The 24556-nt window shown below is 40.8% G+C and overlaps 1 protein-coding gene across 1 annotated transcript in view; it reads left to right on the plus strand.

The window, feature by feature from the left end:
• Nucleotides 1-366: 366 nt before the first annotated feature.
• rab35b (RAB35, member RAS oncogene family b) overlaps nt 367-24556 on the plus strand; it is a 50803-nt gene continuing 26613 nt past the window's right edge. The window contains exons 1-3 of the mRNA XM_055656018.1: nt 367-553; nt 20166-20216; nt 23056-23179. Coding sequence (XP_055511993.1) covers nt 502-553; nt 20166-20216; nt 23056-23179 — 227 coding nt within the window. The 5' untranslated portion in view covers nt 367-501. The remainder of the gene's footprint in view (nt 554-20165; nt 20217-23055; nt 23180-24556) is intronic.

A 24556-nucleotide genomic window follows, 5' to 3' on the forward strand; every position in this document is an offset into this window, starting at 1 on the left:
TAACCCAACCGAACACTTTGCAACTACCATTCTTCAGGTCGATTTACTTCAGAAGTCGATTTACTTCAGAAGTCGATTTACTTCAGAGGACACGCAACTTCTCACAAACGTCGTCCTCGTCGAGCAGGCCGAGCCCAGAGTTCGTGGCTCGAGAGCCGAATTGAACTCACGGAAATAGCCGAAGTCGCTGACTGTAGAACCGACCATTTCCGACAGTAATCGGCTTCAAAAAGCGGAGGCTCCGGAAACAGCCGAAGGCCGCGACGAGGAGCGGAACCGAAAGCAGCAGAATCCAAGGAGCGCGCGGAAGCGGCCGGAGCTGTTTCCGGAAGTAGCTGAGCGCGCAGGGAGACGGCGCTGTGAGCCGAGCGTTTCCGGAAATAGCCGATCCGAGCGGGAGCCGGAGAGCCGGAGAGCCGAACCCCGTCCTGCTCAAAGACTCGAAGGAAGCGGTGCCGTCACCGAGACACTGAGCCGAGCTGCCTGCTCAGCGCCGCAAACATGGCCAGGGATTACGACCACCTCTTCAAGCTCCTCATCATCGGGGACAGCGGTAAGAAGCAACCGGGAAGGTGGAGTGGCGGAACCGGGGCGGCGGCAGGAAACAGGCCGAGTCAAAGGCCCGACGCTAGTGGTGGAATGGGCCGGGCAATGGAAGCCCGAGACAGAGTGAAAGAGGGTGGAGAGGCCGCGGCCACCGGAGCCCCGCTTCTTTCCTGTCAGAAGAAGCCTTCCGGGAGCGGAGGCGGAGGCTGAACTGTTGTCACGAAGCGCCTTCCGAAAGAGAGGGAGGACTGGGGGAGACTCAGTGAGTGGGTCCGGCACAGGCAGTCTTTCAGGGAGGGAATGAGTCCGGAACAACGCAGACTCTCGGGGAGGGAGCAAGGGAGGGAGTCAGGGCTCGGCCATGGGCAGTCTCGGAGAGGGAGTGCGAGAGCCTGAAACAGGACAGACTCGTTGGGACGAGGATATTAATGTTTAGATAGGGGGCAGTTCAGTGAGTGGGTCAGGACTTTGAGACGGTGGGGCAAAGGCAGGGGGGGGGAAGTGATTGCGCGAACACCTAATGGTAAGATGAATGTGTGAGTAAATTCTAAATTGTATACAGTTACAAGTGCGAAAGTTGGTGTGTCATTGTTACAAAGAACCTACATAGGAGACTGGTGTTTTAGAAGGTAGGTATGCTTGAAAATAGGCTACGTGTGTGTATTGGGGTTAACTTGGCAAATAGGTTTGCAAATCCCTGTGACAAAATTCGGATGGGGATTCCGTGGTGAGATAAGGTAAATGGTGAGCTATGCCTGAAAGTTACTGAGGTGGAACCATGTCATAGGATTGGGACATTGGTGAGTACAATTGTCTGGAGGTGGTGTCATGTTCATCAACACTTTTATATGGCAAACCAGAGCAGAACTTACACCATAAGTGGTAGAATCCCGTAGAATATTGCAGGACAGAGATCTAGGAGTATAGGTGGACCGAATGGTGAATATGGCTTTTGGCATACTTGCCTTCATTGGGAGGAGTATTGAGTACAAAGGTTGGAAGATCATGATGTAGCTTTGCAAGTCATGGGCGAGACCACACTTTGAGTACTGCGTACAGTTCTGGACTGCCAGCTATAAGAAGGATGTCAATGTTGGAATGAGTGTAGAAGAGATTGATCAGAATGTTATGTGGACTTGGGGGCTTGAGTTATAGGAAAAGGATGGCTAGGCTGGGACCCTCTTTCGTTGGAGTCTGAAGGATGACCTTATTGAGGTGTACAAGAACATGAGGGACATCGATAAACTGAACATTGTCTGTTACCCAGGGCAGAGGATTCTATAGGTAGTGGCGTATGCTTACGTTGAGTGGGAGAGATTTATGCTGGACCTCGTGGGCAACGTTTTAACTTGGAGGCTAGTCCAGATCTGTAATGAGCTACCAGAGAAAGCTATAGTAGGGGATACAAATTTCAAAAGGTAGTAGGATGGATAAAATGTTCAAGAAGGAACTGCAGATGCTGGAAAATCGAAGGTAGACAAAAATGCTGGAGAAACTCAGCGGGTGCGGCAGCATCTAGGGAGTGAAGGAAATAGGCAATGTTTCATGCCGAAAAGTCTGAAGAAGGGTTTTTGCCCGAAACGTTGCCTATTTCCTTCGCTCCATAGACGCTGCCGCACCCGCTGAGTTTCTCCAGCATTTCTGTCTACCTAGTAGGACGGATATATGGATAGGAAGGGTTTAGATGGGAAAATGAGCTAAATGCAAGCAAATGGGATTAGCCCATAATGCCAATTGGCTTGGTTATGTAGATTGATTCTGAGGATCTGAACCTGGGGATGAGCCAATGTAAGTAAATGTTTCCAGTGTAAGTACGGTAGAGAAGATGCCTGACCACTGGTGTGTGTTTGCCCAGGCATGGGGTTGTATACTTGAGTTTCTGTATCAACACACAGGGACATGACTGTTGCTTTATGTGCATGGTAGAGCGTGTCAAGGATAGAGCCTGAATGCAAGTGTAAAAACTAGTCTAGGTGGGAACCAATTGGTTATGATGATGCATGGGAAAGAATTAGGCAGACGCACATGCACGCATGTAGAAGAAAAAGCGTACGGGGGAATTCTGGAGTTTGGGGCCTAGAAGGCTGCAGGAACAACTTGCAGTTCAGCCAGAGAGGGATGGAGTTTGTGTTGCTGATTTTGTCTCCAGAGCATAATTTTATTGGACTGATTGAATTTTGAGGTCAATTCGATTAATTCAACCAGGTTGTTTGTGGTCTGCAGGCTAGAGTAAATTATCAGATTCCCCAGAGATCTTTCAAAACAATCTAGTAGTTTTGTGGTCATCATTCAAGATGCCACCTTCTTACTCTAGAATTAACCTAACCTGAATTATCCAGCTGCTAGATGTTTTGTTTAAATGTGTGTTCTCGGATCATTTGGCCAAGTTTCTGGAATTATAGCTAGTATGTTGTTGCATTCACTGGAAATCAGACAAGGAGACTTATAAATTATTGGAGGCAACAAGATAGGTGTCCTATTCCTCCTGGCCAATGTGGCATAGATGTCGGGGGAAGGTAATCTCATCATTCATGTCAAAGTTAGAGATACTTAGAAGGGAAAATGACTATTTCAGTGAAGTAAGTGGTGTCATTGGTAAGAACCTGCTCAAACAGTATTAGATTGTTGAAGTACTTGGTGGTTTACTTCAATGCCAGTGACAGGCCTTGATGTCTTGGGGACGTGGGCCTGTTCAGGAAGTCCAGTCTCTGATTTACAGTTTGTGTAACAAACTGTGATCTGTTAGGCCCCTGGCTGTGTAAGACAGACTGAACACTTGTTACTACACAGCTTTGTGTAGCTGAGATTCATTTAATTTAAATGCTGTATGATCTGTCCAGCGAGTAACTACTTGTGATGCAGTGATGACTAAATTGAAAGACCAATAATTAAGATTCAGACTATACCAAAATTATTTAATGATTTTCATTAGTTCAAAGGTATATCAGGAAGGAAAATGGTTGTATCACTCTGTTATTAAAAGTTCAAAGTGTTCACTAATATCAATTCAACAAACTAAGCTATCCATCATTATCTGGTTTGGCATTTCTTTAACTCAAGTCTCACACCAATAAATCAGATTTTTGCCTGCTTTATACAAGTCATTCCATATATCAAACTATTACTTTAGGGCAACTAGACATGAATAATATAAATGTTATGCTTCTTGTGTTTAAATGCAAAAGTGCACAAGTTTGGCAGGTTGTACATTGGACCCGGTGTGCAGTTTGGTGGTGATAGGGTTATGGTGGTGGGAATGGAGATCTTTAGACATTAAACTCTGGGACGGATAAATATCTGGAAATACAGCTGTAGGTTTATTTTTCCAAATTTGTTGTCTTTAAGGGTGTCATTGAGAAATAGTTCTCAAGCCACTAATGATGGGCACAATTTGAATCGCGATGCATGTCACAATAAAAGTGTATTATCATCTGCTACCTATTTTATTCCTGGATTGTCTTGGTACCACCAAATATATGGCAATTATGCTAAAGTACCCAATAACATTAACAAATAGGATGTAAAACAGAATCTAATGTTGATTGATCTGATCAACTTCAATCTTTAGTCATGTCCACACTTGGGTTTAAGAAAGTATGGAATAATTCAAGTTAGGATTCATTGCATTGTCACTTTTAAGTGTTGACTATATTAATGACTGATTTATTGAAAGCAAAGGGCTCAATGCACCTTCTTGAGACTCGCTTTCCTTCTCAATTTGAATAAATGCAGTTCGCAGCACTATGTTCTATCTGCTTTAATGCAACAGGCCTAGCTGAAAAGAGCCAGAAAATAATCATAAGTAATCACTCTTACAAGAGAAAAGATACCAACAAAACTAGAGGCTGGTAAGTTCCATTGATCATTAGCCACATCCAGGGTTCTTGAAGCAAGTGGCTGCAGAGGCGGTGATTTATCGTGGTCTTCCAAATTTCCATGAGTAATATATTAAAGACCATGATGGATATGTTTGTTCAATAGTTGAATCGTGTCATGTGAAATGGGAAGGAAAGTGGTGCAGAGAGCAAGGTGACATTTAATGGCGAAGCAGGCTGAAGAGGATGTATGAACAACTCCATTCTTAAGTTATTTTAATGAGCACATGACACGAAGCTTAAGAATGAAGGTCCTAACATAAAGTGGTTGTATTGCAAGGAAATAGGTTGGACTAATCGGGCAATGCAGTGAGATTTAATTCCAGAAGGTGTGAAAACCTAGTCATATTTATGGTTACCATGAGAGTAACCTGAAATTATCCAGCAAGATTGTCATTTCCACTGCTGGTTGTCATACCCTTGCAAGTTTGTATGGTTCTAATTATTCAAACTGAGAAGGAATGTGACGGCCTCAATCAATAAGTGAATTCTGCTCAATGCTTCCATGTTAAAGTGGGCTTAAGGATGAGACAGCTATGATGTAATGGATGGTGATAAATAGATATGGAGATTGGAGCAGAGAATGTAGCCTCATGAGCTTTATTTATTCAGTCATAGTCAAATAGCCCTTTGGCCCATCAAGTGCACATTTACCCTAATCGTACACTTATCCAATATTTATTCTTCCCACGCCCCCAACTCACAAAATGAATTCCTTTTATTTCAAAGAGTGAGAGCTTTGAAGCAGACATCCAACGTGTTTTCACAGTAAATGTTGGCGCAATGTCCTCTTTCCCATTGGGAAAAGGTTCTATTTTCTTTCATTAATAAGTTAGTTTTCAATTAAGTATGGGGGATGAGGGTGGTCAGAGAAAAAGAAAGTCGACAATTGTAACATTGAATTTACTCTTGTAGCTTGGGTCAGAAACAAAATGAATAGATAAGCTAACTGCCTAATGGAGACAGAGGCAAGCTCAGACTTGGGGGGGCGGGGGGGGGGTGGGCTGGCGAATGGTTTTAAGATATTTGGCATGTACGTAGTTAGTTGCTGTGTACTCCCAACTCTTAAAGTTTTGGATCGACAAACCAATTGGCAATACAATAATCTTGGAACATGTTCTCACACTGTTGTTAGTTACTGCTCTGCCAGCTTCAAAAAGTTGTCCTATGCCATTCCAGGCCACTTTCCAGCAGTTCTTGTGAATTGTGATTTTTGGAACATTGCAAACAGAAGCTTAGTGGAATGAGACTTGATACGATGTTAGAGTGAGTAGAGATAAGTTCACTTGATTTGGGATGTTAAAAACATAGCACATTTCATTTGTACAATATGTAATCCAGTTCAAAAGGGTCAAAAAGTGCAGGTCTTTCATATATTGTGATGTAATTTAAGGTTTAAATTACAACTCCCAATGAGTTAGAGCTGGGATTGACTAAGTTGTTTACCACTGCTCATTTCCTGGTCTTCGAGACAAATCTCATCTGGAGGGCTAGTAACTAATAGAGACTAATCCTTGTGATTAGCTATATACGGCTACATTCAATATTGGTGAGTAACTAACCACTAGCTGCTGGTAAAGTCCACAAAGACATGGATTAGCTTGTAGAAGAGAAGCCACAAAAGTGGGATTTCTCTCTTGACCCAAACAGTTGTATAATAGCTTTGATGCTGGCTTATTAATCCAGAGTTCAGGTTCTCTCAGTACCACTTGACAGCAGATTTTGAGTCTTCCTTTTTCTACGTGTGGGTAAAAGAGCTAACCTCCTGACGTGAGATTGTTTACTCTGGATATAATTTGGTTGAGTGTGGTATTAAGTTAATGAAGATCAATCCTGAATGGGTTAAGAGTCACAAATGGTGAAAAAGAGGTTGATGACGCTGGTAGTTGTTGCAGATCAGCCACCTCAGTCCCACAATCTGTTTACTGAAATTGGAAGCATGGCTGCTCACTGAATTGTAACTGTCAGCTGTATTTGCAATCCCTCAGTTGATGTAAAGGTTTGCACACATACTCGGCAAAACCCAGAAAATATCCAGGGTTGACAGGTGACATCGATATGTCATGTGCTGGGCATTGACCATTAATGGGAGAATTTAATTATCTTCCTTTTTAAGTGAATAGCAACGATATTGCCATACTTTTTTACCTTCGGCATCCTGAGACTGGCCAAATGGGAGAGTCACATAAAAGCTATGGAAGTAATCTAAACCTTGGGTTGGGTATTATGATGAGTGACTGCCCTTCTGCCTACCAAAACATCTTCATAAAAGACAAGTCAGAAGACCTTCTGAAGAATAGTCCCGACCAAAATGTCACCTATCCATGTTCTCCATGAGATGCTGCCTGGAGCACAGAGTTACTCAGGCTATTTGTGTCCTCTTGCATACAGGTGAACCATTGATTTTCCCGCACCTTTGCTTCCAGAGCCTTGCTGGATTATCCATTTTGCTGGACAACAGAGGTCATGTAATAATAATTCAACAATACAGCTTTGACCAATGAATTATACTCTTTCCATGTCTCTAAAACACTGGACTGCTAGAAACCTAAATAAAGCAACAAATAAATAAATAAATACTTGACACTCTCAGGATGGAGGCACATGTCCTGAAAGAGGATGAGCCACACACAATACTCTCGTAATTTTGTCTGAATTAAAGGAGGTGCCGGCCCATCGGTTGCCGGAAAATCAGTGGTGAACCTGTATTAGCTGCAATAATCTGAATTCAACATCCGGGATAGCAATGAAAAATGCTAGAAGTTACCGGCAGGTCGGGCAGCATCTGCAGAAAGAGAAGCAGATTTCAGGTTATGGACAGTTCATCAGAATTAAGATAAAAATAGAAATGAAATGAGTCTTACAAAGATAGGGAGATCAAAAGAGTCTGTGGTAATGTAGGAGAGCAGGAGAGAATGAGTAATAAGTAGACACCTTTTGTTATTCACCTGCCTTTGCCATTCTCTGTCTGCTGATGTTGAAAGAGAATAAAAGCTGATGAAGAACAAAAGATATCTTGGGAGAGGTGAAATAGATCCAATGCTGGCAGAAGAGATGTAAATAAACTGGTTGGTTTGGTTGATAATCTGAAACTATTAAATTAATTGAGTCCAGAAGGCTTTAATGTGCCTTGTCAGAAGCAAAGATTCCTATAGGATCTTTGGTCAGAAGGCGAGGTGCTGCTCTCCAAGCGGAGCAGGCTTGAAGGATTGCTGTAGAGAGCTCTTGTTTCTGTCCATTGGAATTTTCAGGTTGATGTAGTATACGTGAAGCTACATGATTGTACTGAGTTGTATGCAAAACAAAGCATTTCACTGTACCTAAGTACATGTGACAATAAAGTATCACTGAGATGAAGGGGTAATCTTTCTTGCCCACAAGCCAAAATTCAATGAGAGTCAAAGTGCAGGAAATTGAACTGTTGGGGTGAAAGATGTATGTGGAGGCATGGGTGCAGAAGTTTGCATAATCAGAAGTTGTGGGGGAGACAGATTAGCCTGGTGAAACCTGGGTGCAAGGTGGGAGGAATTGTCCTCTAATTAGCTATTGAAACTTGTGGTCTTGTCATAGTTAAAGGTTGTTAGCCTGTCCCCTAAAATAGTCACTAAAATCGTCCAAAACGATTTCCAAGATTGCATTATTTTGCTTTTGGACCATCCAGGGTAATGCTGGATGATTTATATTTCTTTCATTCATCTCAACATCCACAACTGCCTGGCACGCCATCAGCAATCCAGGACACGGAGTCCCAGCTCACAACCTCCTCCACCTGCAGACAAGGACATCATTGTAATTCCATCACCTTCAAGATCTCTGCCTAGTCACACGATTCTGACTGCCTGATCTCCTGAGTATTTTAAATGTTTTTTCTTTTTATTTCAGATATCCAGCACCTGTGTTGTTGCTTTTTGAATGACCTTGGGTTAATAGAACAGCCTTGGGTTTACAGAACAGCGACTTCCTTTATGAAGTCGGCATCTGTAAATTCATATCCTAAATTCTGATTTACTTCCCACACAAGCATCCAGTTCGTAGAGTTTATTTGAATCTCCGTACCTGTGAATTTGCTCAATGACCAGTTTAAATCCACGAAAATCACTAGTATTTCCAAAATATTTAATTCATTCAATTTGGTTTCAGTGGCAAAAAAATGATTTGTGTTGTGGGACACAATGCTGGGCAGCCACAATTAGCTTAAACAAAGTTCTTGGGTTTTAAACCAGCAAAGCTGCCATTTTATTGCTCATTGTTTGTTCCTTGATTGGGGTAATAGATGATTGACTTTTTCAATCTACAGATTGTGTGTAAATCTATTCCTATATAAAATGCTACAAGGTTGCACATTGCAGGCTTCAGCGCAAGCGGGAATGAAGAAGCACCCATGCTATATACTCCATCCATGCCTCTCGTAATCTTGGAATGCCAAATTGAGCTTTATAACAAGTGCCAAATGAATGCAAAGATGAGGTTTGCATGCTCGTTCTTGAACGTCAAGTAAACAATGTAAAATTGTCACAGCATTTGCAGTGATCCCTCTAAAGTGCAGTGTAACAGATATATTATCAGAATAGAATTTACTCTTATCAATAGCAGCACACGCAAAACAACTAGTCTTTGCCATTGTTTTTGTTCCACCTGAGCCTCCTGTCATTCCATCACTTGCTATCAGCATCTTCTTCCATTCATTTCCACTTTCTTCTCGTCAACGTTCTGGTGGGGAGTAAGTTTCTTTATTTATATGCGTTACTAACTAAAAAATTGTGAACATTTTCAGTGTCCATGTTGTATTCCTGAAGCCTGGTTTTTTTAATGCACCAGTGAAAACATTTCTGTATTGAGTCAACCTTCAGCCTTTGAACACTGTCTGCAGGCAAGAAATCCACCTATTTTCTGCCTCTTGTTTGCAGTTTGTGTTTCTTAGCAGCAGAGAAGACCAAGTTAAAAAGGTTTATATAGAGCAGAACATGTTATAGAATAATTCTTAAAGCTTTTGGACACAATTGGAAAGACCAGCAATTTTGTTTCAAATGTTTCCCTATTGCCCATCGCTCATTGCCCTTAAGAAACGGAAAGGAGTTCCTATCTTGAACTGCTGTGACCCTCATGGTGTATCTTTGGATACCATGTTCAATTTTTAGATCAAATGACCACAGAATGGTGATACATTTCCCAAATCTAGATGCCTGGGAAGGAAATGCAGCAGCTAGTTTAACTATCAGTCTGACGAAGGGTCTCGACCCAAAACATCACCTATTCATTCTCTCTGGAGGTGCTGCATGTCCCGCTGAGTTACCCCAGCATTTTGTGTCCCAAATTTAGATGGTGTGTAACTTGGAGAGGACCTTGCACATTACTGTACATCACCTCGGATACTTCTATACCTTACCGTAGAGGTCATGAGTTTGAGATTTGCAATTTAAGAAGTAAAAGCAGTAAATTTTTATCGGTGGCACGTACCAGAGCCACTATGTGCTGGGGTGGAGGAATAGTGGGATAATGAGTAGAGTGCCAGTCAATGGCACTACTTTGATTGTTGAACTTCTGTATTCTGTGTGTTGTTCAACTTCCGTATAATATGAATTGCAATCAGTCCAGGTAATTGGAGAATATTCAGGACACATTCCTGATGTCCATTATAAATGATGGAAAGCCCTTTGGTCAGAAGGAGATGGTCATCTCAAGATGCCCTCCCCACGAGGCCACATTATTTCTAGGTGGTGTTAACATTCTAGTCAGTAGGTCCCCAATAAAGGGAAAAAGGATCCATTGTAGACTATACATTTGCTCAAGCATACTACTGCACTATTCAGCTAGATCACGATTAATTCTATAATTCGTCCACATTGTTGTCCATAAAAATCTACCTTTGTTGAACTTCAAAATACTTGCTGACTATACACTGTCTTCTGGGTTAGTGAGTTGTAGACATTTCTCTGCATCTGGCTTCATATCTTAAGATCATGACCCTAGTTGTAAACAATCCAGGCTGAGTAAACAGCCTCTTGGCAATCTGAGAATATTCCAGAACGTAGGGAATTTTGGACATGCATCTCAAATGTAGCCATTTCTGCGGCATCTCTTCAAACCCTATCATGCAACCTGTGAGTTCCTGGGAATTTGTCAGGTTTTGGTCCCTAGGTTCGCCACTATTTTAGTAATGTTAAGTACTAAGCTCTTCATCTCACAAGAGAATATCAAAGGTAAAAAAATATTTAATGCATCAGTAACTATTATCCATGAATTCTTCTGCCTCTTTCTCAATGGGACCTACATTTATTTTAGCTACCATTTTTACACAACAATCTAATAGAAGCTGCTTTTTTTTTTTAAATTCGCTTTCCTGTTTGAACTTATCCCATTTTTCCATCATCACTGATGGTTATTAAACCTCTTCCAAACTCGACACAATCTGTTTATTTGAGAGGATTTCTGCAAGCTTTCAATTTAATGCTATCTTTGAATGCTTTAGTTAGCTGGAGCTTTTCCTGACTATTTTTTTATTTCTTTGGGGAACGTACATTAATTATAAATATTTAGAAACATAGAAAATAGGTGCAGGAGGAGGCCATTCGGCTCTTCGATCATTGTGATCGTGGCTGATCTTCCCCAATCAATAACCCGTGTCTGCCTTCTCCCCATATCTCTTGATTCCACTAGCCCCTAGAGCTCTATCTAACTCTCTTAAATCCATCCAGTGATTTGGCCTCCACTGCCCTCTGTGGCAGGGAATTCCGCAAATTCACAACTCTCTGGGTGAAAAAGTTTTTTTTCACCTCCGTCTTAAATGACCTCCCCTTTATTCTAAGACTGTGGCCCCTGGTTTTGGACTTGCCCAACATTGGGAACATTTTTCCTGCAGCTAGCTTATCCAGTCCTTTTATAATTGTATTAGTTTCTATAAGCATGGGAAAGTCCCCCCCCCCCCCCCCCCCCTTCCCCCATCCTTCTAAACAGAATACAAGCCTAGTCTTTTCTGCATCCTGCGGGGATGAACATTGAATTCTCCCAAGTTTGTTAGCCCTTGCTGTCTCCTCCCCTTCCTCAGCCCTCGGGCTGTCTCCTCCCATCCCTCAGCCCTCGGGCTCCTCCTCCTCCTTTTTCCCTTCTTCTCCCCTCCCCCCCCCCCCCACCACCCCCCATCAGTCTGAAGGTTTCGGCCCGAAACGTTGCCTATTTCCTTCGTTCCATAGATGCTGCTGCACCCGCTGAGTTTCTCCAGCATTTTTGTGTATCCTAGTCTTTTCAATCTTTCCTCATATGACAGTCCCGCCACCACAGGGATCAATCTCGTGAACCTACGCTGCACTTCCTATTTCTTTAAATATTTGCTATATCTGCAATCAATTTAACACAAGATACTCCAGCATTTTGTATCCAACTCAGCGGGACAGGCAGCATCTCCAGACAAGGAATGAGTGATGTTTCAAGTCGAGACCCTTCTTCTCTTGACCCGAAGCGTCACCTATTCCTTCTCGCCGGAGATGCTGCCTGTCCCGCTGAGTTACTCCAGCCTTTCCTTCATACACATCAATTTAACACTGACATCTTTCTTGTAAATGATGAGCATTGGCTAAGTATGAGAATAACGTATCATTGTGACTAGGGTATTTCAGAGAAGGGGAGCATTGCTTAATTTACTTAAGTTACTGGGAAACTCAGAAACATGAACCGGCAATGTTCCTGAATAACCTTTCCCTCCTGCCCCAAATGCTGTAGGGACATCTCTGGAGATTAATAACTAAAGAATGACAAGTATGGTACTTGCCATTGTATCGAAGATGGTGTGTATACTATGATAGTACAGGATTTTCTTGTATTTTGGAGCAAGTTACCTTTCAACCCAATAGTATGGAGCCTTTTTAGAATTACAAGGAAGGAAAAGGAAAATCTGTAATTTAACATTTGGAGGTTATAAAGCAATTATTAATAAATTTCTGACTATCCATGAGTTTGCAAAAGTATTGAAACTAAAAACATTCTGGATGGCATCCATCATTTTGTTATTAAGTTAACAGCTGCTCCATCTAATTTAATCTCCCTCCACTCCTCACTGTCAGCACATGAACCAGCTGGTATAAATTAAATAGTGTATTTGCTCAACAGCACTTTAATGTGCTAAACATTAGGCAGCTCGCCCCTTTAATGTGCATCAGCTGATACAGAGCCATGTGATGGATTGGGCTCATAACAGCATTGACTGCACTTCAAACGATTTCATTGGTACGGAAGCATTTGGATGGGTTTGGAGAACCGACAGCATGAAGCAGGCCTGGGGTGGAAGTGGAGCAGAGATGTGGTTACATTGGCCCAAGATTGTCACGTTGCAAGAGATTTTCTGTTGGTAAAGAGAAGAGGAAGTATTTTTGCCCATTCTGGGATTTTGCTGTAATAAGAAATAAACCATTTTTACTGTATTCTGCCATTTCAATAATTAGTAATTGTTTGCAGTTTGGATCCTTCCACTGTTCAAGATGACTGCCTGGCTTTTTGAGTTCACATTTATTACACTTGGCAAGAGCTTCTCTCTCAGTGCAGCAAGTTCTGTGAATTACTTTGAGTGAAATCATTGCTGCCAATATAGAAATGGGAGTTGGCCATTTTGCCCCTTGAGGCTTTCCACCATCCAGTGAGATCATGGCAGATGTGTGACCTAATTCCACGTTGTTCATGTTGCCTTGTATCGCCTCCCCTTGTATCCTCTCCTCTCATCCACCCTGGCAAGATCCCTCAGAATCTTGCACGTTTCAATCAAGCCTCTTACTCTTTGAAACTTTGACAGTGGTGCTGTTGCCTCATGGCACCAGGAGCTGGGTTTGATCCTGACCTTGGGAGATGTCTGTGGTGTTTTCACATGCTTCCTGTGACCGAGTGAGTTTCTGCTGGATACTCCTGTTTTCTCCGACATCCCAAAGACCTGCGAGTTTGTAAGTTAATTGGCCTCTTGCGGTTAATTGCCCCTAATGTGTGGGGAGTGGATGAGAAAGTGGGATAGCATATGATTAGTGAAAACTGGTGATAGATGTTGGCGTGGGCGGAAGGTCCTGTTTTCATGCTGTATCTATGAATGATTCAGTGGATACCAATCTAGCTTGATCATTCTTTTAAATATCCTGCCCATTCTGAGTATTATTAAGGTAAACCTTCTCTGAACTGCATCCAATGCATTAACACCCTTTCTTCAATTATGAAGCCAATACTCTTACCTATTATATCAGTCTGAAGAAGGGTTTCGGCCCGAAACGTTGCCTATTTCCTTCGCTCCATAGATGCTGCTGCACCCGCTGAGTTTCTCCAGCTTTTTTGTGTACACTCTTACCTATTATCCTGATACGATTTCATCAGTATTCTATATTACTGAAGCTTAACCTTGTTTATTCAATCACCATAGCAATAAACAATAACATTTTGCTGGAGGAATGGGTAGCATCTGTGGAGTGATTGGACAGATAACATTTCGGGCTAGGACCCTTCTTCAGACTGATGGAGTAAAGGGGGGGGATACCTAGTAGAAATAATGGAGGTAGCACAAGCCTGGAAAAAGAGAGGTGGCTATACATACTCTTCCCATCTGCCATTCAAAGTCCCTCTGACCTGCATACACTTATCATTTGCCAGGCTTTGTCCCGCCCCATCACTTTTCCAGTTTTCTCCCTCTACAATCGGTCTGACAAAGGGTTCCTACACAAAATGCCCATTCACTCCATAGATGTTACCTGACCCGCTGAGTTCCTCCAGCACTTTGTGTTTTACTCAGGATTCCAACATCTGTAGAGTTTTTGTGCCAATAACATTGTTGGTTTACTTGCTTTGCCTGCTAACCGGCTTTTTGCAAGCTATGGAGTAGAGCACCGAGGGACCCTCTACATCTCAAATATCTGCAATCTCTCAGCATTTAGATGAGTTTTTATTTTACCAAACTGTTCTTTTCCACTTATTTGAACCATCTGTATCGTCTTTGTAACTTGGCTTCACTGTTTACTTTCCTACCTATCTCTGTGCTATCAACAGATTCACCATTAGTACCTCCATTTCATTTGTATAAATGTAAAAAAAAAAAATTGCATTTGCTAACCATAGAGAAGCCATGTATGCAAGCTGTCTCTATCATGTTGCCAGCGATTCTGCTATCTGTACCAAATATTTCACCTTCTACACCATGGATTTTCTGCAATAACCTTCAATGTGGCACTTTAACATATTGAAGGACTCATTCCTCCAAAATGGATGCCCTCACACTCTGAGTCAGTCATATAATAGACATATAATCCTTCAGCCCAAAGAGTCCATATTGAACAAGATGCCCCATCTAAACGTTCCATTTTCTCACATTTGGCCCATATCCATGTAAATCTTTCTGATCCATCAAATGTTATTTTACTCGCTTCAACTATTTCCTCTCATAGATCGTTTCATATACCCACCACCCTCTGTGTGGAAAAAGCTGCCCATTGGGTTCCTATTGAACCTTTTCCCCCCTCGCTTTAAACCTATGCCCTTCAGTTTTTGATTTTCCCCTACCCTGGGGGAAAAAAGATTGTATACATTCACCCAATCCATTGCCCTCACAAATGTATACGCCTTTTACAAGATCACCTATCAGTCTCCAGCCTTCAAAGGAATAAAGTGTTGAATACAGTATTCTAAGTGTAACCATACCAATACCTTGTACAACTGTAACATAAAGTCCCAACTTCTATACTCACTGACTGACGAAGGCCATTATGGGAAAAGCCTTCTTCATCACCCTGCGATGCCACTTTCAGCAGACTATTTATTTCTATTCCTAGGTCTCTCAGCAGACTATTTATTTCTATTCCTAGGTCTCTCTGCCCTACAATACTTCTCAGGGCCCCACTGTTCACTCTGCAGATCCTGTCCTGGATTGACTTCTCAAAATGCAGCACATAACACACCTACATTAAACTCCATGAACCATTCCTTGCCCAGTCTATCGTGGTCCTACTGAAATTCTTTAAAACCATTTTCACAATCTATGATACCACCTATTTTAGTGTCATCTGTAAACTTACGAATCATACCTAATATATTCTCATCCAAATCGTTGACCAAGATGACAAATTCATGAGCCACAATCTCCCATGAACGAAACCATGCTGACTATCCCTGATCAACCACTATCTTTCCAATGCATCTATGTCTTCCCCTCAGAATCCTTTCCAGGAAGTTTCGTACCACAGATGTTAGGTTTAACCATATATAAGTTCTTGGGTTTTTCTTTGCAGGCCATTTATACAGAGGCACAACATTAGCCACCCTCCAGTGCTCTGGCACCTCACCTGTGCACTGGAATCTGTTTTTCACAATTTAATCTATTCACATAATCTATTAACATCTCTGCAGCATGCACACAATTTCCATGTAATTTTATTTTAATCACTGGCAAATTTGAATCATGTTATCTCATTTATACTCGGAGATTGCAACCATAATCCTTGCAGGAGGGCCTCCTGTCAAACAGAATTTCTGCTTGCCACCTTTACGCTTTCTGGTCACATTGCTCCAGTCACCAGGGTTTAATTTTTTTTATATCCATTGCTGCCCGAGTAGAATTTATACATTCTCCCCTTCACCTTGTGGGTTTCCACCAAGTGCTCAGTTGCCATCCACTTCTGAAGGACATGTAGATCAGTAGGTTCATTGACCATTAAATTGAATCTGGTGTATGTGGGAGTTAGTGGGAATGTTTGGATTAGTCTATTTGGGTGGATGAAAGTCAGCAGGATTTTGGTAGACCAAAGGGTCTGTTTAACATCTCTGATTGCTGTTTCTTCACTTGCACTGATTTTCGTGTCAGTTTATTCAAGATGTTTATTTCTGACTTCTTCCACCTGGAATACACTGTTCAAAGTAGTTATTTAACCTGTTTGCTCATTTTTATTTGCAATATTCCTATTATCATTTTTAAGTGGTTCTGGCTACCCGTCCCCCCTAATATGATTCCTGTTCTCTCCTTTATGTTTCTTCCTGTCCTTTTTACTTTTTTTCACTTTGGCTCTCCAAGTGGCTAGAATTTCTGCTAGATTTTGGATGTTTTAAACACTTTCCTCTTATTTTGTGTTGCTCCTGACCAATTTAGTCCTCCATGACTATTTTCTGTCATCAAGCATGTTCCAGTTTCCACCCAGACTGGAAGGATGTGTAAATTGGTAGATTAATTGGCAACCGAATTGCCTCGAGGGGAATGGATGGGAATGTAGAATTGATCTCAATGGGTGGTAGATGGTTGGCATTGACTCATTGTGCCAAAGGCCTTGTTTCCATGCCTCATGACTTTATGATATGATAAGTGACGTTCTCATCTCCAGATGAATTGCCAATGTATCACATTTAATTCTTTGCAACACCTCCCACTGGTCGTCTGTCATCCTGCCCATTAGCAAATGTGCACATTTTTCCCTGGACAGTCTGCCTCATTGCATTGAAGCTAATCTTGTCTCAATCTAAAATCTTAGTGGCTTAATGTTTTTCCCTTTCTAACACTGCATTAAGTTCTGACAACTATATTTTTAAACCTGGGAACCCCTTTGTGTGATGTGGTAAAATTAGAAGTAGGATGCAATTATGAAAAGTGTTTTTATTGTGTTTTTATAATTAGAGCAGAGAAGCGGGTGGGCAGAATGAATCAAACCCCCCTCAGGGCGGCAGGTGCTACAAATATGTTGGGAACGTTAACTCGTGTTATGATGACTAATGTTCAAGCATTGTTAGGCTCTTAGCTCGATCTGACTCAATACTCATTATTAAATCCAATGTGGTCTGTCAGTTCTGCAGAAAATAGACGTAGAGAATTATTTTGAATGTTCTTGTGTGAAATGCAAAATAGGCTTTCAGCCCATCATGTCTGTGCTGGCTTTAAATGAGTTCTCCAGCCTGATTCCCATCTTGCAATGCCAGGTCCATGGCCTTTAGCTCACTCTTATTCAACCGCACATCCAACAGTTGTTTAAATGTGATGAGGCTTATAGCCTCTATGAACCTTTCTGACTGTGAGTTCAACATCCAACTCCTCCCTGCTACACCCCTCCAAAAAATTGAATGTGAACTCTCCACTAAGAGACAAAGTAAATGGAAAGACACTAAAAGCTGGAGTAACTCAGCAGGGCAGGCAGCATCTCTGGAGAGAAGGAATGAATGACGTTTCGTGTCGAGACCCTTCTTCACCCGAAACGTCACCCATTCCTTCCTTCCAGAGATGCTGCCTGTCCCGCTGAGTTACTCCAGCTTTTTATGTCTATCTTTGGTTTAAACCAGCATCTGCAGTTCCTTCTTACACAAGTAAATGGAAAGGCCATTATGGCCCCTCATAATTTTGTGTACCTCAATTAAGTCTCCCATCAGCTGCCTCTGTTTGAAAGAAAACAAGTATAGCTCATCCAGTGTTTACTATTAGCAAAATTGTTCCAGTCCTGGCAACGTCGCCATAAATCATCTCTATGCCCCTCCAGTGCAACCACCTTTCTGTGGAATGGTGACCAGGGCAGCATGTATTTTAGTAGGCTAAGGTTTAGCTATACTTTATGTAATGCAAGCATAACCTTCTGCTCTATTGTTCTGTCAATTGTCTATTTTTCAAATTCATTTTTGGGTACTGGGTACAGTTTGATTTTTTTGATTTTTTTGGGGGTGTTTTTCTCCAGCTTTCAGCATATATTGTCTCTTGCATCTTCATTAAGAACTTTGCCCACATCCTCTATCTCCAACCATTATTGCCTACCTACTAGTTTCCGCTTGGTCTCTAATAATTTATCTTTTGGAGTTTAATGGTTTTTATGAGCCAGTATTTTCACCACTCCTTCTGTTTTTAATCACCATTTTAATTACACTCTAGCACTTGCACGTCCAGTTTTCTGGTTGGCGCCTGATTATAAACTTCCTTTTTTCTCCTTATCTTAATCTCTGCACCTTGTCACTCATCTAGATTTGATAGGTCAACCCTCTTTGTCTCCCTGATTTTTCAATCTCGTCCATGTATGTCTGAGATTGTTTTACTTCTCCAAATTCAGTTTAGTTTTACTAATTTATTCTTCATCTAAAATAATCAACCTACGTCAATTTAGAATCTTTGATTCACTGCCTTTGTCGTGACCTGTTTTGTTTCATCTCAAATGATATGGACATTAAAATCTCACATTAACCGTCCTTTTTTTTTGTATTAAACATCCAATCTACATACAAAGGGTATGTACAACCTCCACTATTATCTCAATTCATTATTTATTATTTCTACCCACGGTGTCCACTCATGTAATCCTTCCTTATAATTGTAGCCATTTCATCTATGATTAGATGATTACTTCTAAATTTTTCCTTAAAACTGTGAATATTTTGTTTCCATTCCTGGCTCTTTTGCAGCCATCTCTGTTCTATTCCCCATTGATAACAACCATGTAAATGTATGGCTGCTGTTAATTCACTTTGTTCCATATATGTTTGGGTGAAAATACTTACTTAGGCAGCTGACTTGAATCTCCAACATGACATTAATTTATCTTCTTTTTAGCTGCTTCATATATTTTCATGCCTCACTTTTGTGTGCCCCACCTGAATATGCAATCATTTATCTCTTTCCACCTATATCCTTCCTCTGGCTTCACAATTTGTACCTCTTCTATCCAGATCACACATTGTCTTTTCATTTCTGGCCTTTGTCCAGTCATCTGTGAATCAAAACCCCCTTTGCCTGTATCCACCTATCACTTCCAGCTTTCTCCCCCTGACCACCAATCACCACATTCAGTGTAAAAAAGAGTCCTGACCCAAAACATCGCCTATTCGTATTTTCCAAAGATGCAGCCTGCCCTGCTGAGTTACTCCTGCACTATTCATTTGGTAAACCAGCATCTCTGTTTCCTTGTGTCCTCGTATCTTTGAGTATTCATTTTACCCGTGGCTCCAAAGTGCAATTTCTAACTTCAACCATATTTCCACATCTTTTAGTTGGGAAGGGTTACTCCTTTTTTGGTCCTCCGTTTGAATTGCCAACTCTTGCCCTTCCCTCTTTACTATTACATCATTTAAAGTCCTCCTTGCATCCATTCTCCTTGCACAGATTACAGTTGTGCGTGGAGTCCATTTTATCAGTGCCATTCCTTGTTCCTAGCCTGGGTTGGTGTGGTTGAAAACTCACGTTCCCACATATGTCATTGGGAGCATATGGTATGACGTCCTCTGACAAGTAAATCATTTTTCTTGTGTGAACAATCATAGGATTGAATACGTAACCATTAAAACCTAGTTATTTTTTGTGATTTATGACAATCTGATTTGTCATTTTTTGAGATTTATGACAATATGACAATATTGTTTTGTTGGTGGGCATAATTTTTGTAATTGAGGTAATTAACTTATGTTCTAATCTTACAATTAAAAATATATATTTCAGAGTTCAAACCAGTCAGTGATATTGTACTTTGAGATGCATTTTATTTTAATTTGAATAGTATATAACAGATGCAGCCTATCAGTCTGTAGCTGATCTGCATTGCTTTTGTCCATGGCTATTCATGACCATTTTTAAAATATTTTGTATTTGATTATATGCATATTGTATACATGCATATAGATGTTTTCAGTTCTAGTGCATTTAGATTTGCAGCCAAATGCAAGTGCAAATTACATTATCGATTTCCACTTGGAGAGATCACAGGAGTGTGGTTGCTTTTAATTCTGTAAAATGTGCTTTTGATCAAGGATGCATCTCTATTCTTCTGTTCTGTTTTACAGGTGTAGGGAAAAGTAGCCTCTTACTACGATTTGCAGATAACACATTTTCAGGTAAGCACAATTGGATTCTTGTTTTCATCGTTTAATATGCAGTGCTTCATTCCCGTGAGGATAGGAATTTTCAATTTGCAGTTTCTTCAGGTTTTTTCCTTTGTCTTTTATTCAGATGTAGTAGGGAGACATCTTCCTTTTAACTCATAGAAAATAATTACTTAACATCATCACTAAAGCAGATGATTTGGTTGTTTTATTACTTTGTTATTTATGTGATCCTGATGTGTGAATTTTTTTTGTTTTCTATATTACAACAGTGACTACACTATAAAAGTAAGAGGTGTTTTATTTGTTACAGAGCACTTTGAGATTTCCTCAGGTTATAAATTATTATCCAACATCGTTGAGCTTAATATTGTTCAGAAAATTATAGTGTCCCTGTGAACGTAGGTTCTTTGTTTTTTTCTTTTCATATTTGTTTCTTGCATTACTTTCCAGGTGTGTTATCCCAATCTGTCATAATTTACCACTTTCATCAATTTCAGATCAATGCACTAATTCTAATTCTTCTCCAATCCTCCCATCACAAGATGATTGCATCAAATTCTTAACTGTTCAGACAGTTTTGGGAGTGTGAACTGTACATTTGAAATGTGCTCACTATTGTAATGAAAGGCATTTAACAGTGGTTTTGGTTTATAAAATACACTGGTCAGTAATGAGAAATAGATGCTGGATGATGAGCCCTTAGGGAGCAGTTTATGCAGCATTTAAGCTTCGGTACTGTGAGTTAATTTGATTAATTGTACACAATAGCTATTCATAGTGCGTAAGAAGGAAATTAAGATGCTGGTTTACACCGAAAATAGACACAAAAAGCTGGAGTAACTCAGCAGAACAGGCAGCATGTCTGGAGAGAAGGAATGGGTGATGTTTCGGGTCGAATCCCTTCTTCAGATTATTCATAGTGCTTGTGACATCGTATTGCATCTCTATTCTTTTGAATCTTCAGGGCACTGCTGGACCTCAAGATAGACTGATGCTCTCATTCTAAGAGTTGCAATTGTATAACATCCTTTGATATTGTGAACAGTCTCTTAAAGATACATTAGTTCCTCACAAATTAGCTACATAGAAAGGATGCAGTTGGATGTCAGTACATGTTTCCTGCACTGTTCTCTCATTGGTGCTTTTACAAATCAGTATGTTGAATATAATGATAGGCTCCTTTTAGGTTTTGTGTGCCAGTTGAATGGCACCACTGCGGATCATGCCTTTTGCCCTGCACCTGTTTAACGCCCTTCTTTCCCTTTGTCCCACAAGAATGCATTTGTCATTATCCAGAGAATTATGGAGGTAACACCGAGTCATACAGCATGAGAATAGGCACTTGCCAACCAAGATGCCCCATCTAAGCTAGTCCCATTGCCTGTGTTTGGCCCATATCCCTCGAAACCTTTCTTATCCATGGATCTGTTAAAACATGACTCTTCATATTCTTAACATCATCACTAAAGCAGATGATTTGGTTGTTTTATTACTCCCAGTTTTGCTAGCCCTTGCTGTCTCCTCCCCTTCCTTAACCCTCGAGCTGTCTCCTCCCATTCCCCCCCCGCCCTCGGGCTCCTCCTCCTCCCTTTTTCCTTCCCTCTCCCCCCCACCCCCCATCAGTCTGAAGAAGGGTTTCGACCCGAAACGTCGCCTATGTCCTTCGCTCCATAGATCCTGCTGCACCCGCTGAGTTTCTCCAGCATTTTTGTGTACCTTCGATCTTCCAGCATCTGCAGTTCCTTCTTGAACACTCTTCATATGATCTGCTTTCCCCTTTTCTTCCATACTGACTTGATGCTTATGCAGATATTTTTGGTGATTTCTTGTCTCAATTTGTCAGTGCTGAAATATTTTTCAAAACTGTCGCATGGCAACGTGCTACATGGTAGTTGTAACTTTACCCAGCCTAAAGTTTTACACTGTTGGTATTTTCAATGACATATTAGCTATACTTTCCGAGAGCAATGGTTTACAAGAAATGTTATGGACTAAGCAATGCTTTTCTCCTCTGCCCTTTGATGCACATGTGTGTGATGCCCACTGCAACAATTGCATTTCTGCTTGGTTGAGGCCACTGTAAGGCATTGTTTTGACCTGGTTTATAAACGGCAAGCTGTTTATAAAAGCATAAAATGTTACATTATTTAAAGTCGGGCCAATATGAGAAAGAATCAGTTACATTTTCACAGCAATGATCTCTCAATGAAAGGTCACTGCCTTTCAGTGTAGTTTCTCTCACCTCAAATGCTGCTTTTTATGTATTTCCAGCACTTTCCATTATTCTTTCAAATTTACAACATCTGTAGATAGACACACAAAGCTGGAGTAACTCAGCGTGACAGGCAGCATCTCTATAGAGAAAGAATGGACTGAAGAAATCTGAAGTCTCGAACCCAAAACTGAATTACGTTTCGGGTCGAGGATCTCAGGCTACTTCTTCCCATTCCTTCTCTCCAGAGATGCTGCCTGTCCCGCTGAGTTACTCCAGCTTTTTGTGTCTATCTTTGGTTTAAACCAGCATCTGCCGTTCCTTCCTACATACAACATCTGTTGCACTTTGTGTAAAAATCCAACTTGTTATTTTGAATGTTGTGCTTTTAACGGGAAAGGAATGCTAATGTTTATACATCATGTTTGAGTGAAAACCCGGTTACTGTCGGGAAGCAGTTTACTCTAGAAGTTAATGAGTCTAATTCCTCTGCTCGGCTTGTATTGATCTTCTGACAAAGTCATTGGCTAAACTAGTTTGAATTTTCTGCTTTGTCTTTTTGCATCAGAGCATGCAAAGATATATCTTTCTGGTGTGAATTTTAAGCAATTATACTCTGTTTTCCTTTGTCTATAGGCAGCTACATAACTACGATAGGGGTGGATTTTAAGATAAGAACGGTGGAAATCAATGGCGAAAAGGTTAAGTTGCAGATCTGGGACACAGCTGGGCAAGAACGATTCCGAACCATCACTTCCACGTGAGTGCAGTTCCCACCCAGGCCAATTTATAGACTAATGCTGTTAACCTTCGTTCAAGTATCGTCTTAAAGGGGATGGTCTTTTGATTGTACAATGGAGTGGACTGCTTACTTGATAACTGGAATCCATAGCTCAGGTCATAAAAGGATTATGTGGGTCACTTATTATCATTGCCTTGGAAAGTTGGAATTCTTTGCAGAGAATAATGTAACAATTATTGTGTTTCCGATAGTATCAATTCCACATGAAAGCAAAACAATTTTTTAATTAAAATGTATATTCATTGTTTCTGCTATGGAGGAAGAAAAGAAGTTTGTGATAACTGGCACAGATTAATATACACACTATTTAGAATCGGATCTCATTCCTCCTTTAAGGAGTGATTTAAGAAATGTGGACAAAACAGTAGACGTGTTATCTCTTGAGAAATACTTGAAGGCTTATCTCCACAGCTTTGTTTGAAGGCTGGATTTTTTAGTTCGCATTCAGCCCTGTGTTCTTGGACCATGTCACACGTCAGACGTATCAGTCAAAATTGTGAACTGATCTTGAACCGCCAACCCACAACTCTCCAACTTGGAGTGTTAAGAAAATGTTGCTGTTAATTAATGCACGCTTGTGTTTACCTTGTGATGACAACTTTTGGGGGGAGATTGGATACATTAATGAGAGGTCAGACTTTTAGTGTTGTACATCCAATTCCAAATGTCCATTTGTTCTTAATTCCATTACTGTGTTGTAAGGAGCCTTGTCTTGAGGCTGGAAGATTAACAGCAGGTTGAAATGCAAAAGCATTGATGGAGTCATTGAGTTCACGTGACAGAGCTTCATTCATTGAAGCTTATTAAAGACTTGGTTTCAGAGCAATTCAAGAGGCAAATAAATTCAGAAACATTGGCAAATTATTGAGAGATGTACACTGAGCAGAAAATCTAAGGAAGGGTTGAACATTTTTTCTACCCTTTGGCCATATGTGGAAGATTAGGAATGTTGAAGAAACTATCAGTTCAATTTTGACTTTTGGCTTTTTAAAGCAAACCGTGCAGTTAAAAATCATATATAACTTTTGGCCCATTTCTAACTTTTATCACACTTCTTGCTATTGAACTCTTTCCCTGGAAATACAACCAACTGTATTTTAAATCCATGCTCATTTAACATAGTTACATCACATAAACAGGCCCTTTTTGGCTAATTTAGCCAACCAAGTTGCCTAATCTGAGTCGTCCCATGTGTCTGTGCCTGACCCATATCCTTCCAAATATTTCCTATCCATGGATGTATCAAAGTGTCTTTTAAATGCCATAACTGTACCTACCTCTGCTTCTTCCTTTGGGAGCTCATTCCATTTGTGCAGCACCCTCTAAGGAAAAAAA

Source organism: Leucoraja erinacea, chromosome 25 (assembly GCF_028641065.1).
Source record: "Leucoraja erinacea ecotype New England chromosome 25, Leri_hhj_1, whole genome shotgun sequence".
In the NCBI taxonomy this organism is placed as follows: Eukaryota; Metazoa; Chordata; class Chondrichthyes; order Rajiformes; family Rajidae; genus Leucoraja; species Leucoraja erinaceus.